This window comes from Mauremys reevesii, linkage group 14 (genome assembly GCF_016161935.1).
Source record: "Mauremys reevesii isolate NIE-2019 linkage group 14, ASM1616193v1, whole genome shotgun sequence".
NCBI lineage: Eukaryota > Metazoa > Chordata > Testudines > Geoemydidae > Mauremys > Mauremys reevesii.
Genome location: NC_052636.1, coordinates 6521172 through 6537009, shown reverse-complemented (window position 1 = coordinate 6537009; position 15838 = coordinate 6521172). Strand labels below are relative to the sequence as shown.

The 15838-nt window shown below is 43.5% G+C and overlaps 1 protein-coding gene across 1 annotated transcript in view; it reads right to left on the bottom strand.

Annotated features, from left to right (window-relative positions):
* The window catches only part of LOC120381405 (zinc finger protein 345-like), a gene marked incomplete at its 5' end in the record, with an annotated part of 54991 nt that extends 49362 nt beyond the window's left edge, over positions 1–5629 (bottom strand). Inside the window, one exon of the mRNA XM_039499595.1 lies at positions 5449–5629. Coding sequence (XP_039355529.1) covers positions 5449–5629 — 181 coding nt within the window. The remainder of the gene's footprint in view (positions 1–5448) is intronic.
* Positions 5630–15838: the final 10209 nt, after the last annotated feature.

Sequence of the window (15838 nt, the reverse complement as noted above, 5' to 3'; positions counted from 1 at the left end):
GCTCATTTTGTTTGCACCCTGGGTTGAGTCCTGCTTTGTGCGCCGTGTCGGAGAATGAAAATCCTAAACCACCCTTTGAAATGACAAATGCAGCAGGACATGTCATTGTCCCAGCCCCAAAGCAGACAGACCAATGGAGAAATGCCGTCAAGTCTAAGGTAATACTTCACTGCGGTTTTACCATTTCCACTTGCTAAACTCCCTCCTATCTGCCCAGCCCAGGTGTCCTCTGCCTCAGCTGCTGCTCCCGGCCTGCTCTAGAGTCAAACACGCAGGGCCCCCAGGGGAACAGAGGCTGGGACAGGGCAGCAGCCTGGGCTGGGCTGGGCAGATGCTGGGAGTTCTCGTTCCCTGAGAACTGGCCTGGCTCCCTTCTCAACAGCAAACAAATCAATTCCATGCCCCCTCCACAGAAAAATCAGCCTGGAGCTAAGGGCAGCAGGGGACGATTCCCTCGAGTTCCCACCGAGGCAGGAGAGAACCCAGGGCCTTTCTAGCAGAGCTTATGGAACCAACGTGGGGAAACCAGCCTTTAATAACAGGCAGTTCAAGTTTAAGCTCAGTGTTTTTAACAATTTTTACAACCTTAAATCACCCTTCAATCGCAGTGTCACTATCCATAACATTGCTTCAGCCTTATAGGTTCCCAAGTGCAAAACTCAACATCTCTTCAAACACAAGAGAGTGCAGATCAGTCAGTGTTCAGAGTCATCCCACATAAAAGAATCATGTTGTGGTACATATTGGCCTCATCATGTGGCCGTTGCCTTTCCCTCCGCTCTGTTAAAAGTTTTGGTATTTTGCACAGAAACTTTCTTCCCTCAGGAGAGACCTGGGAACCAAGGCTGCCAGATAAACACCTTTAAGAGGAGGCGTAACCTGTCAAAAAAATGATCTCCCTCCTTCAGTTCAGTGACAGCCTGAAATGTTTCTTATCCCGGCAGAGCCGGAGGATTGAAAGCAGCTACATCAAATCCCTGTGTAGCTAGCAGGAATGAACACAAACACTCCCTGGTATCTGAAGAGATGTTTAGTTTTACCCTTGGTAAACTAGAAGTCTAAAGGGAAGGAAGGTGGTGCCATATATAAAGAGTGAAACACAAAACAATTATCATAGTTATGCCCATAGTGACTGCAAAATATTTCTATATTCTTCTTATCATCAGTGTATTATTTTCTCTGACGTCTATACATTGACTATGCCTTGACCAAGAAATTTGAATCTTGATAAAATAATCGACTATCCCTGGTTAAGGCAATGGACTTGATACCCACTCGGGCGTCCCTACACAGGTTCAGGTACTAACAACAGTGGCTGCCTTTTAGCCATAGCTTTTAATCAGGGCAATAAATTGATCCTGTAAAATCATTTCCCAGCCGGAGTCCACCGCCCGCATTCCTTAGGGCATTAGGCCACCATGTGGACGTTTCATTTCCCTCCTCAATTTCACACAGAGACACAATTTCCTTTGCACAGATCCATGAACAGCAAAACCTCCCTGTGTCTCTTGTCTGAGCCAGGGCATTCGATTCCATTGAAACCTTCTCTCCTGCAATGGCAATGGTCATGCAGACGGGACGAGGCCACCTTCACCTCTGACAGTGAGATATTGGATCAGCTCTTTCTTTATGCTGCTGTTGTTAGTCCATGAAACATCTGGGATGGATGCAAGGCCGAGTTCATGCACCAACCCCCTGAAACATTTCAGTGCCCCAGAGAAATTCTGACTCCGGCTATTGGCATGATCTGGTGGAGATTCAAAGAGGAACGGAACGGTCTGAATTGTCAGTGTGGGGAATGAACAACAATCTATAGCAATGTCGTTAACCACAAACACACTCTAATCATGCTCCAGCCGGAAGAGAAATGGGCAGGAACTCTTGTTGTTCAGCCATGGACACACTTACACTAATGCACAGCCAGGAGTGTGCTGGGTGAGCTGGTCTGAGCAATGTGAAGTGACAATTCAGTGAGAACAGAATCATTGTGTAGTGAAGCACCTATACACCAAGTAGTTGTGGCCGAGTGGTTAAGGCGATGGACTAGAAATCCATTGGGGTCTCCCCAGGCAAGTTTGAATCCTGCCAACTACGGAAGCATTAGTGTATTGTCACTGCTCTTGTTGTAGTGCCTGAGCATCCACAGAGCCAGACCTGGTCTCACTCTGAGGCTGCCTACACTTAAAATGCTGCTGTGACACTGCTACAGCACTGTGGAGTAGACAGTTGCTACAGTGAGTGGAGGGGTTTTCCATCCCTGTAATAGCTACATTGACAGAACAATCTTTCCTTTCATTTAGCACTATCTAACCATGGCTTAGGGCAGCTTAATTATTACTGATTCCAGGGTTTTTCACACCCTGAAAGACGTACTTCTTAGAGGGTTTATCCTATCACCCTCCCATTCCCTGGTCCTTCTCGCATGACCTGAGAGCAGCAATACCCACAGTTCAAGAGGTGCAAACAATTCAATGTTTATTGGGGTGAACTTCCAGCAAGCAATGATTCCAATTTCCTTCCTCGGTATCGCCCTTCCCAGCTCTCACACCACAGGGGCTTGTCTGTGTCCCTGTTCCCATTCCCTCCTCCTATTCCCCCCCCTTAGCAAAACATAACTCCAATTCCCCTACCCCCATTCCCATTCCCCCCCTTACTTCCTGATTGACTGCAGACTATATAGTAAAACTGGAGTTCTGCTTAGCTATACCTTAACCAATCATTTTACTGAAATGTAACTAACCAATCCCAACATATTGTAACATGCTTATTTAACCAGTTATACCCCACCACCTGAATTGCTTTACACCCAACAAATTAATTATACAGCAGCCAGAAACAATCACAGAATCAGACACAGATTATACAGACAAGCAATAGGAAAGTGGAGACTACAGTGATAGAACAACAAAGAAATGAAGATTGCAGACCCCAGCTATTGATAAGTGAGTTGTTGCCAGACAGGATGCTATCATGGTAGAGGTTGTGGATGCTGGTTGCTTAACTGTCTGGCCCCCAGGGCAGGATTTTGAGGGTCTCAGAATGCCAGCACCCATCTTTTGTTCGCTTAAAATGTGAGCAGGGAGATTCCAACACCGCAGAACTCATGGAACTCCAGGAAACGTGTAACTTTAGGTCCGGGTGAGTGTGCCTAAAAATCAGCTGTGCTGGAGAAGGTCTCTAGGAGTTGAAAGAGATGTGCCATCTTGGCCTCCCTAAAGAGTGTCATCAAATATTAATGAAAACTAGGGTTGATAAGTCACATTCTTTGTAGTGTTAGGCTTGTGGACTGGTCCAAAGTGCCAGTTTTAAGACTCTCAGTTTTTTTTCCTCTCTCTTGGGTGTTCTGGTTTCTGCATAGAGACGTGGTTTCAAATCCCACTCCTGACATGACCATTTTCTTTTATCTGGAGAAAATGGCCTCACTTCAATCTCCTTTGCAACAATAGGACACCATTTGTTTAGCTTTTCTATTCCAGTAGTTGTGAGAGAAGTTCCAAACTAGGGGGAAACAGGGCCTTTTCTCTCGACCGATCAATTTTTGTCTTCCTTCATTCCAAGCCATTTTCTCAGATACAGCCATATTTCCCACACTTTTTTGTTCAGCGTTCTTTGCTTTTATGAAATTTTAGGGTCATCATTTAATTGCCACACACCTGTACTTATGAAGTGAAGTGAAACACAATATTTTTTGGATATTCTTGCAGAAGAGTTTTGCTTTCTGACCTGGAATTGAACAGGGGCTACCCAAGGGGGACAATGCTACTCCCTTTTCTTGCCTCATCCGAAAAAACATACATTCCTGATGCCCTTTGTTTCCTTGCCCTTTTTAGGGTAAATTGACACTTCTCAGAAGTAGAATCCTTTACAAAACCACTCAAAAGCTCAGCAGTGTCGTAAGCAATGGCTTCCGGAAACGTGCCCAGCTTTTCTTTAATTTGGTGACACGGGTCCAGGCAAGGGACTGGATACAGGCCTGGATCAGAATCTTCGTTACCAGAGCTAGAATTTCTATTTCAAAAGAGCTATTTTTCTGCTGCTATTAGATTTCCAACGTTGATTTCATTTTATACACATTTTGAGCATCTATTAAGGATAAATTGAACAAAAATACCACTTCTCTTTCCTCAACATCTGCATGATGAAGGGGAGCATTCTGAATAGGAAAGATCTTCTATGGGGCATGGGTTACAAAAATGCTTCGGGAACCAAATACATGGGCATTTTGCCAAGTTAAAAATCACTTAATGTGGAATTCTCTCCCCAAATCATCTGAGAAAATACTGACTTAAATAATTGAACTACACTGTGATCATATGCACTTCCCTCAGTTAGTTGGGGTTCTGCTGTTGTTCACCATTTCCGAATAGAGATTTTAAATCACTGCAATTCCAGAGCAGGTTGCATCTGATTATTTAGAATCAGGACAAGAGATTCTCCCATCACATTCTCCTCTGATCCATTCAAAGCAGCTTCACTCAGCACTCTCTCAATAGTCAGTTATGTTATTTACAAAATTGTAAGTATCCCAGCATCCCCATAATGGGGGACAAAACAGTCCTCTTGCCAGAAGTGGCTTTACCAATAGATGAAACCTGGAATTTAAACGCCAAATAATCATACTATGTTTGGGATCCATTCAAATTCCCCTTCCAGGTCTTTGACACTTTCAGCTCCAGTCATAGCGACTCTGATATAGGAGGAAAGAAATCAAAGCATCACCTCCAAGCACAGACAGCTGAGAACTCTTCCTCATATGATATTTTGAGAAGTGGAGGAATAGAATGTGATGAAAATAAACTCTGCACAGAGAAGCCAAAATGTAACAGTTCTGGAGTGAGGGGGAAGGAGGGAATCTCTGAACCACCCCATCTCCTTCCAGTGTCACAGAGGCTGAAATGACACTTTTTTCCCCTGCTCCTCTTTATTTAACTATAACATGAAAAATTCCCAATGTAACTGCTCTTCAGCACAACCCAGAGCAACGTGAGAACAACTGGCAAGGATACAATCTGCATCACTGGTGACTCTAACAATCACTTTGCAATAGGAGGAATGGTATAAATGTGACGCTCCCTGGTTCCTCATAGGAAGGGCACACTCCAGTTACTTGTGGGATAATTGAGTTGATAGAAAGGACACATGGGCCCACCTCAAAAGAAGGCAAACTACAAAAGGCATAAATGGGCCACTCATCTGGCCAAGCTGAGGGATAACGGTGCTGCAAACAGTTCAAACAGATTTAAAAAGTTATTATGTGGGAATCAGGAAAAGTATTAAAGAAAAAATATTGATAGCCCTGGAGGGTTTTATGGTGTTCACGGCCCTTGCAGATTCTCTGATGGCTAATATGGGCTGAGTGCCAAGAGAAGGTTTTCCCACACTCACGGCATTCGTAGGGCCTCCCATCTGTGTGGATTCTCTGATGTTTAGAAAGGTCTGATCTGCGATTGAAGGTTTTCCCACACTCACGGCATTCGTAGGGCCTGTCCCCTGTGTGGATTCTCTGATGAACAGAAAGGGTTGATCTTTGAGTGAAGGTTTTCCCACACTCACGGCATTCATAGGGCCTCTCCCCTGTGTGGATTCTCTGATGTGCGATAATGTGTGAGCGCTGACTAAAGCTTTTCCCACACTCAAGGCATTCGTAGGGCCTGTCCCCTGTGTAGATTCTCTGATGAACAGAAAGGGCTGATCTGCGATTGAAGGTTTTCCCACACTCACTGCATTCGTAGGGCCTGTCCCCTGTGTGGATTCTCTGATGAACAGAAAGGTTTGAGCTGCGATTGAAGGTTTTCCCACACTCACGGCATTTGTAGGGCCTGTCCCCTGTGTGGATTCTCTGATGTTCAGAAAGGGCTGATTTGCGATTGAAGGTTTTCCCACACTCACAGCATTCATAGGGCCAGTCGTCTGTGTGCATTCTCTGATGATTAAGAAGGGCTGAGTAATCACATAAGTTTTTTCCACACTCTGTGCATGTATTTTTTCTCTTTCCAATGATGATTTCCTGCTTTGTTGTGGTTTCCTTGAGGTCCTTCAGAGTTCCCTGAGAGGAAATACGTTTACCCATTTTCACCCCCGGCTGGTTTCCTTGTTCTCTTTCTGGTCTGTGCTGAATCTCACAGGAGTTTTCCTCCTCATGACTCCTGGACACATGGCTTTTTGATCTTTGCAACAATGCTCTGTATTTATCCACTTGCTGAACATTTTTCTGCTGAGAATTCTGCTCCTCTTTCTCACATGCCATTGCATCACCTGCTGTGAAAAAGACAGAAACATCAAACAGGGATGAAAAATGAAAAGCCAAAACAACCTAAGTGCTGGAGGGAGGTCAAATAAAAATCACAAACTGAACTCCCCCATACTCTTCCCCAAAACAGGAGAGAGGAGGGGATCAATTTGGCTTTCAAATCCCATCCAAATTCTCAGGGGGAAGGGAGGAAGCTACTGCCTGGTGTCTGCTAGAATCTACGGGAAGCCATGAGCTATAGTTACCCTGAAGATATGACCCCTGCTGGCAACAATAATGAACTGAGAGATCTCGCAAGGGCTTCGTAGGGCATCCCAGATTTTTCCTTCAGGCACTTCCACACTCAGAGTTGGTTTAATGTTTCCTCACCTCTGCAGGGAGATCTCAGGGTCTGTTTTCCCTCTGAACCCTGCAGGTCTGAGACCCACGGCTCTTCCCCTTGTTCCAGCTGGGAGATCACATCAGGTTTGGAAAATGGAAACCCTGCTCAGATGAAAGAAAACAAAGGAGTTCCGTTGATTTCAAAAAACTTTGTCATAAAAAACATTCTATTAATTTAACCCCAAACTGGTGGTTAACACGGAAGTTAAACTCACCAACCAGTCACCAACTGTGCTTCTGATCCCCCACACTGGTTATCAAGAAACTGAAAAAAGAAATCACACGGCCCCCTTTATTGCATCCCAGTTCTCTGACTCCCAGTCAGCACCTAGGTCCAGCACAGTGAGAGGTTATTTAAAAACCCTGCTCACATAAACAAAGTGTTCTTCTGACCCCAGAGTCAGCCACATTACCAGGTCAGTATAGGTTTGGATCTTACTCAAAATACTACGATGCCAGCCAGTCATTGGCATCTAAACTAAAGGTTTATAAGCAAGAAAGCATCTAAACTAAAGGTTTGTTATAAAAGAAAGAAAGAAAAAGGGAGTTGTTAAATGGGAAAGCAGTCAGACACATTCAGAAATCTATACATCTGGTTCTTAGCAGTATTGGTGAGTTTCTGGCTTGAAAGGCTCTCTGGTACACATCCACATTATTCAGTCCTTTGTTCAAGCCTTCAGTTTGTAGAGAAATTGCTCCAGAGGTAGGAAGAGGAATTGAAGACAAAATGGAGATGATGCAGCTGCCCTTTATATTCCTTTTGCCAAGTGGCTTCTACTTCCTGTGTCCCAAACACAAGCTTCACAGCAGACGGCATGGAAAAGCCTTGGAGTTCTCAGTACACAGTACACAGTGTGACATAGCGTGGCCAGAGGGCAGCAGGAGAGGATTAGAAGGGAGCCTTATTCCCTGCAGAGGGAAGAAAGTTTGCTATAGATGAACTAGAGCACCTGAAGCCAATTAGAGCACCTGCAGTCAGTCACCTGATAAAAACCCTTGCTCCAATCAGACAGGGAAGGAGTTGGAGCAGAGGGGATTGGTATTGGAGCAGAGAACAGTTTGAAGGGAAGCAGAGGAAAGTTTGGAAAAGTGCTGCAGTGGGCTAAGAAGTCCAAGACCCTAGGTAAGGGGCACCTGGCTTGTGTAGAAGGAGGGCAGGAAGCCCCCACAAGCTGAAGGGTAGGAGCGGAAAGTAGCCCAGGGGAAGGAACCATCACTTCAAGTGGTTTACCACTATCCTCAGGGCCCCTGGGCTGGGAGCTGGAGAAGAGGGCGGGCCCAGGTCCCTCCCTCTCCACTCCCCTCCTCAAGGACACTAGTGGGGTAATTAAAATACCGATTCAGAGGCAAGCAATGGCGCCCTGAACCTTCCCCAATGAAGAGAAAGCGCGAGACCCAGCATAACAGTACCGACAATTTGCCACAGTATTTATAATAAAATAATAATATAAAGTGTCTCAATTCCATACAGTGTCACTTAATAAACCAGTGAATTCCCAGGACCGGTTCCTCAGGTGTTTGAAGATGCCGAACACCTTGCTTGTGAGGGACTAGAATACCCACATACATGTTGGGAACACACAGACACTGTGCTAGTCTGTTCCCCTATGTTCACTCTTCTAGAAAATTATGATCCATTTTGTTCATAGTATGTGTCAGGGCTGAATCCCCACTCTGTCACTCCAAGCGCAGAAAGTGGGGGCCCGACAGGATTCTACAGATTAATTTGTGCCACTGTAGGCTTGTATTAAACCCCCAAAGTTACAGCTTTTCTCTGACCTTGGCTTGGTAAATGCTGCCACCACCCAAAGGCAAAAAACCCCCAAACCCTTGGACCCAGGAAGGAGCACTTGAGAATTCTTCCCTCTGGGGCACCCTCAAGCCCTTTCACCTCCCCTCTGGGAAGGATCTGAGAAAGAAAACAAAGGAAATTAGCTGTGGCTACCAGCTAATCAAACACACACACAAACCTCTTAGGACACCAAAAATCCAATCCTGTTCTTAAAAGAGGTAAATTTTATTAAAATTGAAAAGGAAAACAATACATCTGGAAGTTAGGCTTTTGCTAGATCTTAAAAGAAAGTTTTTGTAAGCACCCAAAATATCTTTCTTGGGGGTTCAGCTTAAAGCTTACAAGCAAAGAAAAGCATCTGGAATAGCGTAGAGGAGATCCAAAAGCCAAAATAAACCTGATTGTGTCTGTCTAAACATTCCCTGGCCAAATCATTTCTTCTAGGTATGGAAGATGAATTTTCATACCTGCTTCAAGCCATACACAGCATTGCTACTCCGTGTCGCCTTCTCCGGAGAACAACAGACAAAGGGAAAGTTACTTTCCCATTTAAAAAAGTTCTAGCCTTTCCATTGGCTCTTTTGGTCAGGTGCCCACTCCTTTTCTTTTACCTGTTGGCTTGTTAACTCTTTACAGGCAAAGCAAGCAGAGAAGTCACACCAACAAGGATTTTACAGCAATCTGCCTGGCTGGGTGTTTATAAAAGGGAGAGCCCTCCCCTCCCCTTCATTTATCACTGTAGGGCTTGTGAGGTACCATTTAAATATCCTCCTGTTAAACTGTGTAGCAACATTGTATGGAAAGTGATGAGATTTTACGCTATGATATTACTGAAAAAGCTGCAACCCTAACCCTAAGTTCCTCAGAGACAGCAAGGCAAACAGCTGGTCAAATAGCCATTCTCCACCAGGGGTAAGGTGTGAAGAAGACATTTACATTCCATCACAGGGACACTTGAAGCTCGTATCTATGACAGCCTGTCACCATGACTCAGCTGAGAACTGAAGTGGTTTCTAGTACAAAGGACTGAATTATAAAAAGAGGTGAGGAAAATGCATGAGACTCTCTCTTTCCCCCCCCCCTTTTCCCTCTGCTCATGACAACTCCTCAAGAACTGAATGTGGGCAGCAGGGGCAGGTTAGGGGGAGTCCTGGCTGAAAGGAAAACCAGCCTGTCTCAGCACATGGTGAGAGAAACGTTTGTTTTAAATCCCTTTTAGCTTGTTAAGTTAAACATTAGTTTGTGTTTTATCTTGCATTTCTTTCGTAAACAATTCTGACTTTTATGGCTCATTACTTGTAGTCACTTCAAATCTTTTTTTTCAGTAGTTAATAATTTTGTTTCCTTTTTTTAATCAAACCAGTGTGTTTGGATTAAAGTGTGTTGGAAACTCCATTTGGAATAACAAGGCTGGTGCATGTCATTTTCCACTGATGTGACAACATATTTCATATGAGCTCCCATTGTTCAGTAGTGTGCTAGACAGTGCAAGATGCACATTTCTGGGGGAAGTCTGGGAGGAGAGAATTTTCTGGAGTTCTCCTGTGGGGTACTGTAATTTGTGAGTCACTGACTAGCAGCACTCAATACTGTGTAACTGGGAGCGAGTTACATGCTGGAGACTGTGTGTGAACTGCCCAGGAGTGGCTGCTCTCACAGTAGAGCAGTGTAAAAGGCACCCCAGCTTGGGGAACTGAGGGGACACAGCTGTTAACAGTCCAGATTGTACTGTGCTTAATGTCACAGACACTCAATTTCAAAGAGTTTCCTAAAACACACAGAAATCAAATCCACATCCCAGAAATCAAACTCTCCCTGGCACTGCTTCTTGCTGACAGATGGGTCCAGAGACAAAGACAGAGTCCTGAGGAAGCTGGAAACATAAGCGTGGGGCTCAGTGGAGAACGGGAACAGGAAGGGCAGGGATATTATTGAATGCAGGATCTCAGCAGTACTAGATGTCAGGATAACACATATTGCAGCCCATTGGCAAACATAATCCCAAATATACATATAAAATGATGGGGTCTAAATTAGTTATTTCCATTGATTTATACCAGGGCAATAAGATTCTCTGTATTACTGTCTATCCCTTTTTAAATAATTCCTAATATCCTGTTTGCTTTTTTGACTTCCGCTGCACACGGCTGGATGTCTTCAGAGAACTATCCACAATGACAAAAAGATCTTTTTCCTGATTAGCCTAATTTTGCCCCCATGATATTGTATGTATAGTTGGGGTTATTTTTCCCAATCTGCATTACTTGACATTTATACACATTTGCCATTTTGTTGCCCAGTCACTTAGTTTTGTGAGATCTTTTTGAAGTTCTTCACAGTTTGCTTTGGTCTTAAATATCTTGAGCAATTTAGTATTGTAACGTTATTGATATAATCTGGGACCATATAGAACATGGTTGCAACCAAGGTCCTGTAGTGGCACCAAATCTTATGTAAAGGGGGTCATATAAGGTGTCCAAGACCAGGTTATGGGTTGCTGGTTATAATTATGGTGTCTATATGTATGTATCATTTTGTAGTTGAAGTTATGAGTATTGGCTCTATCCTATCTGTATTTTCAACTTATGCTGTGCTTCTGGAAGACATCCCAGACAAGCTGGTGTTAGCTCTGCCTAGCATGCTTGATGGCCCATTAAGGACCATCAGCTATTCAACTGACCCATTGAGAGAAGGCAGATATGCCTTGTAACTCAGGAAAGTATGCAGGGACTTGCCCATGTGACTCCAGACTCCATTTTGCTGTCATTTTCCACAGTAAGAACAAAGCAGGGTTCTTACACCTGGAAAAGCCTATAAAAGGCTGATGCCTCATCTCCATCTTGTTTTCAATCCTGCTTCTTACCTCTGGAGGAACTTTGCTAGAAACTGAAGCTCTCAACAAAGGACTGACTGACCCATCCCAGAGGAGGATGTACTCCAGAGACTTGATTTGAACCTGCAGTTTATTCCATCACTGCTACAAGCCTGAACTAAGAACTTTGCCATTACTGCATGTAATTGATTCCATTTAACCAATTCTAGCTCTCATCTCTATCTTTTTCCTTTTATGAATAAACCTTTAGATTCTAAAGGATTGGCAACAGCGTGATTTGTGGGTGAGATCTGATGTGTATAGTGACCTGGGTCTGGGGCTTGATTCTTTGGGACCGAGAGAACCTTTTTCTTTTATTGGGGTGTTGGTTTTCATAACCATTCATCCCCAGGATGAATGCACTGGTGGTGATACTGGAAGACTGGAGTGTCTAAGGAAATTGCTTGTGTGACTTGTGGTTAACCAGTGGGGTGAAACCAAAGTCCTTTTTGTCTGGCTGGTTTGGTTTGCCTTAGAGGTGGAAAAATCCCAGCCTTGGACTGTAACCACCCTGTTTTAAGCGATTTGTCACTCTCAGTTGAGTCCCACCAGAACCGCATCGTCACAAGTATCATCTGCAAACTTTGCCACCTCACTGTTTACCCCTTTCTCCAGATCATTTATGAATACGTTGAATAGGATTGGTCCTAGGACTGACCTTTGGGGAACACCACTAGTTACTCCTCTCCATTCTGAAAATTTACCATTTATTCCTACCCTTTGTTCCCTGTCTTTTAACCAGTTCTCAATCCATGAAAAGATCTTCCCTCTTATCCCATGATAACATAATTTATGTAAGAGCCTTTGGTGAGGGACCTTGTCAAAGGCTTTCTGGAAATCTAAGTACACTATGTCCACTGGATCCCCCTTTGTCCACGTTTGTTGACACCTTCAAAGAACTCTAATAGATTAGTAAGACATGATTTCCCTTTACAGAAACCATATTGACTTTTGCTCAACAATTTCTTCTATGTGCCTGACAGTTTTATTCCTTTACTATTGTTTCAACTAATTTGCCTGGTACAGACGTTAGACTTACCAGTCTGCAACTGCCAGGATCGCCTCTAGAGCCCTTTTTAAATATTGGTGTTACATTAGCAATCTTCCAGTCACTGGGTACAGAAGCCGATTTAAAGGACAGGTTACAAACCACAGCTAATAGTTCCCCAATTTCACATTTGAGTTCCTTCAGAACTCTTGATAAATACGATCTGGTTCTGGTGACTTGTTACAGTTAAGTTTATCAAGTAGTTCCAAAACCTGCTCTAGTGACACTTCAATCTGTGGCAGTTCCTCAGATTTGTCACCCACAAAAGGTTTGGGAATCTCACCAACATCCTCAGCCATGAAGACTGAAGCAAAGAATCCATTTAGTTTCTCCGCAATGACTATCGTCTTTAAGAGCTCCTTTCGTATATCAATCGTCCAGTGGCCCCACTGGTTGTTTAGCAGGCTTCCTGCTTTTGTTACGAGTTTTTGGCTAGCCCCTTGTTCAAACTCCTCTTTGGCTTTTCTTATTACATTTTTACACTTAATTTGGTAGCGTTTATGCTCCTTTATATGTACCTCACTAGGATTTGACTTCCACTTTTAAAAGATGCCTTTTTATCTCTCACTGCTTCTTTTACATGGTCGTTAAGCCAAGGTGACTCTTTTTTAGTTCTTTTGCTGTTTTTTAATTTTAATTTTAATTTTTTAATTTTTAAGTTGGGCCTCTAATATTGTGTTTTTGAAAAGTGTCCATGCAGCTTGCAGGGATTTCACTCTAGTCATTGTACCTTTTAATTTCTGTTTAACTAACCCCCTCATTTTTGCATAATTCCCCTTCCTGAAATTAAATGCCAGTGTTGAGCTGTTCTTCCCACCACAGGAATGTTATATGTTGTTATATTATGGTCACTATTTCCAAGCGGTCCTGTTATAGTTAGCCCTTGGACTAGATCCTGCGCTCCACTCAGCACTAAATCGAGAGTTGCATCTCCCATTGTGGGTTCTTGTACCAGCTGCTCCAAGAAACAGTCATTTAAAGTATCCAGAAATTTTGTCTCTGCATTTTGTCCTGAGGTGACATGTACCCAGTCAATATGGGGCTAATTGAAATCTCCCACTATTATGGAGTTCTTTATTTTGATAGCCTCGCCAATCTCCCTTCGCATTTCATCCTCACTATCACTGTCTTTGACAGGTGGTCGATAACAGATCCCTATTGTTATATTCTTATTAGAGCACGGAATTACTATCCAGAGAGATTCTATGGAACATGTGGTTTCATTTAAGGTTTTTACTTCATTTGAGTTTACATTTTCCTTAACATACAGTGCCACTCCCCTCCCCATCCCCCGAGTATGGGGGGATCCAGTGGACATAGTGTACTTAGATTTCCAGAAAACCTTTGACAAGGTCCCTCACCAAAGGCTCTTACGTAAATTAAGCTGTCATGGGATCAAAGGGAAGGTCCTTTCATGGATTGAGAACTGGTTAAAAGACAGGGAACAAAGGGTAGGAATTAATGGTAAACTCTCAGAATGGAGAGGGGTGTTCCCCAAGGGTCAGTCCTAGGACCAATCCTATTCAATTTATTCATAAATGATCTGGAGAAAGGGGTAAACAGTGAGGTGAAAAAGTTTGCAGATGATACTAAACTGCTCAAGATAGTTAAGACCAAAGCAGATTGTGAAGAACTTCAACAAGATCTCACAAAACTAAGTGATTGGGCAACAAAATGGCAAATGAAATTTAATGTGGATAAATGTAAAGTAATGCACATTGGAAAAAATAACCCCAACTATACATACAATATGATGGGGGCTAATTTAGCTACAACGAGTCAGGAAAAAGATCTTGGCGTCATCGTGGATAGTTCTCTGAAGATGTCCACACAGTGTGCAGAGGCAGTCAAAAAAGCAAACAGGATGTTAGGAATCATTAAAAAGGGGATAGAGAATAAGACTGAATATACTATTGCCCTTATTTAAATCCATGGTACACCCACATCTCGAATATTGTGTACAGATGTGGTCTCCTCACCTCAAAAAAGATATTCTAGCACTAGAAAAGGTTCAGAAAAGGGCAACTAAAATGATTAGGGGTTTGGAGAGGGTCCCATATGAGGAAAGATGAAAGAGGCTAGGACTCTTCAGCTTGGAAAAGAGGAGACTAAGGGGGAATATGATAGAGGTATATAAAATCATGAGTGATGTTGAGAAAGTGGATAAGGAAAAGTTATTTACTTATTCCCATAATACAAGAACTAGGAGTCACCATATGAAATTAATAGGCAGCAGGTTTAAAACGAATAAAAGGAAGTTCTTCTTCACGCAGTGCACAGTCAACTTGTGGAACTCCTTACCTGAGGAGGTTGTGAAGGCTAGGACTATAACAATGTTTAAAAGGGAACTGGATAAATTCATGGTGGCTAAGTCCATAAATGGCTATTAGCCAGGATGGGTAAAGAATGGTGTCCCTAGCCTCTGTTTGTCAGAGGATGGAGATGGATGGCAGGAGAGGGATCACTTGATCATTGCCTGTTAGGTTCACTCCCTCTGGGGCGCCTGGCATTGGCCACTGTCGGTAGACAGATACTGGGCTAGATGGACCTTTGGTCTGACCCGGTACGGACGTTCTTATGTTCTTATGACCTGCTCTGTCCTTCCGATATATTTTGTACCCTGGAATGATTGTGTCCCATCGATTGTCCTCACTCCACCAGGTTTCTGTGATGCCTATTATGTCAATATCCTCCTTTGACACGAGGCACTCTAATTCAGCCATCTTATTATTTACACTTCTAGCATTTGTGTACAAGCACTTTAAAAACTTGTCACTGTTTATTTGTCTGCCCTTTTCTGATGTGTCAGATTCTTGTGTGTGTGAATGATCTGGCCCCTACTTTATCCTCTTCCAGCCTCTCTTCCTGACTAGAACTAGAAAATCTCTATCACTAGACTCTCCTCTAAGACAAGACTCTGTCGGATCCACGAGCTCTGCAGCCATTGGCTTTCCCCCATCTTAGTTTAAAAACTGCTCTGCAACCTTTTTAATGTTAAGTGCCAGCAGTCTGGTTCCACTTTGGTTTAGGTGGAGCCCATCCTTCCTGTATAGGTTCCCCCATCCCCAAAGTTTCCCCAGTTCCTAATCAATCTAAACGCCTCCTCTCTACACCATCATCTCATCCACCCATTGAGACTCTGAAGCTCTGCCTGCCTACCTGGCCCTGTGCATGGAACTGGAAGCATTTCTGAGAATGCCACCATAGAGGTCCCAGATTTCAGTCTCTTTCCTCGCAGAGTAAATTTGGCCTCCAGGACGTCTCACCTACCGTTCCTTATGTCATTGGTGCCTACACGTACCACAACTCCAGCTCCTCCCCAGCACTACACATAAATCTATCTAGATGCCTCAAGAAATCAGCAACCTTTGTACCAAGCAGGCAAGTCACCATACGGTTCTCCCAGTCATCACAAACCCAGCTATCCTTGTTTCTAATGATCAAATCTCCCATTACTAACAGCTGCCTTTTCTTAATGCCTGGGGTTCCCTCCCC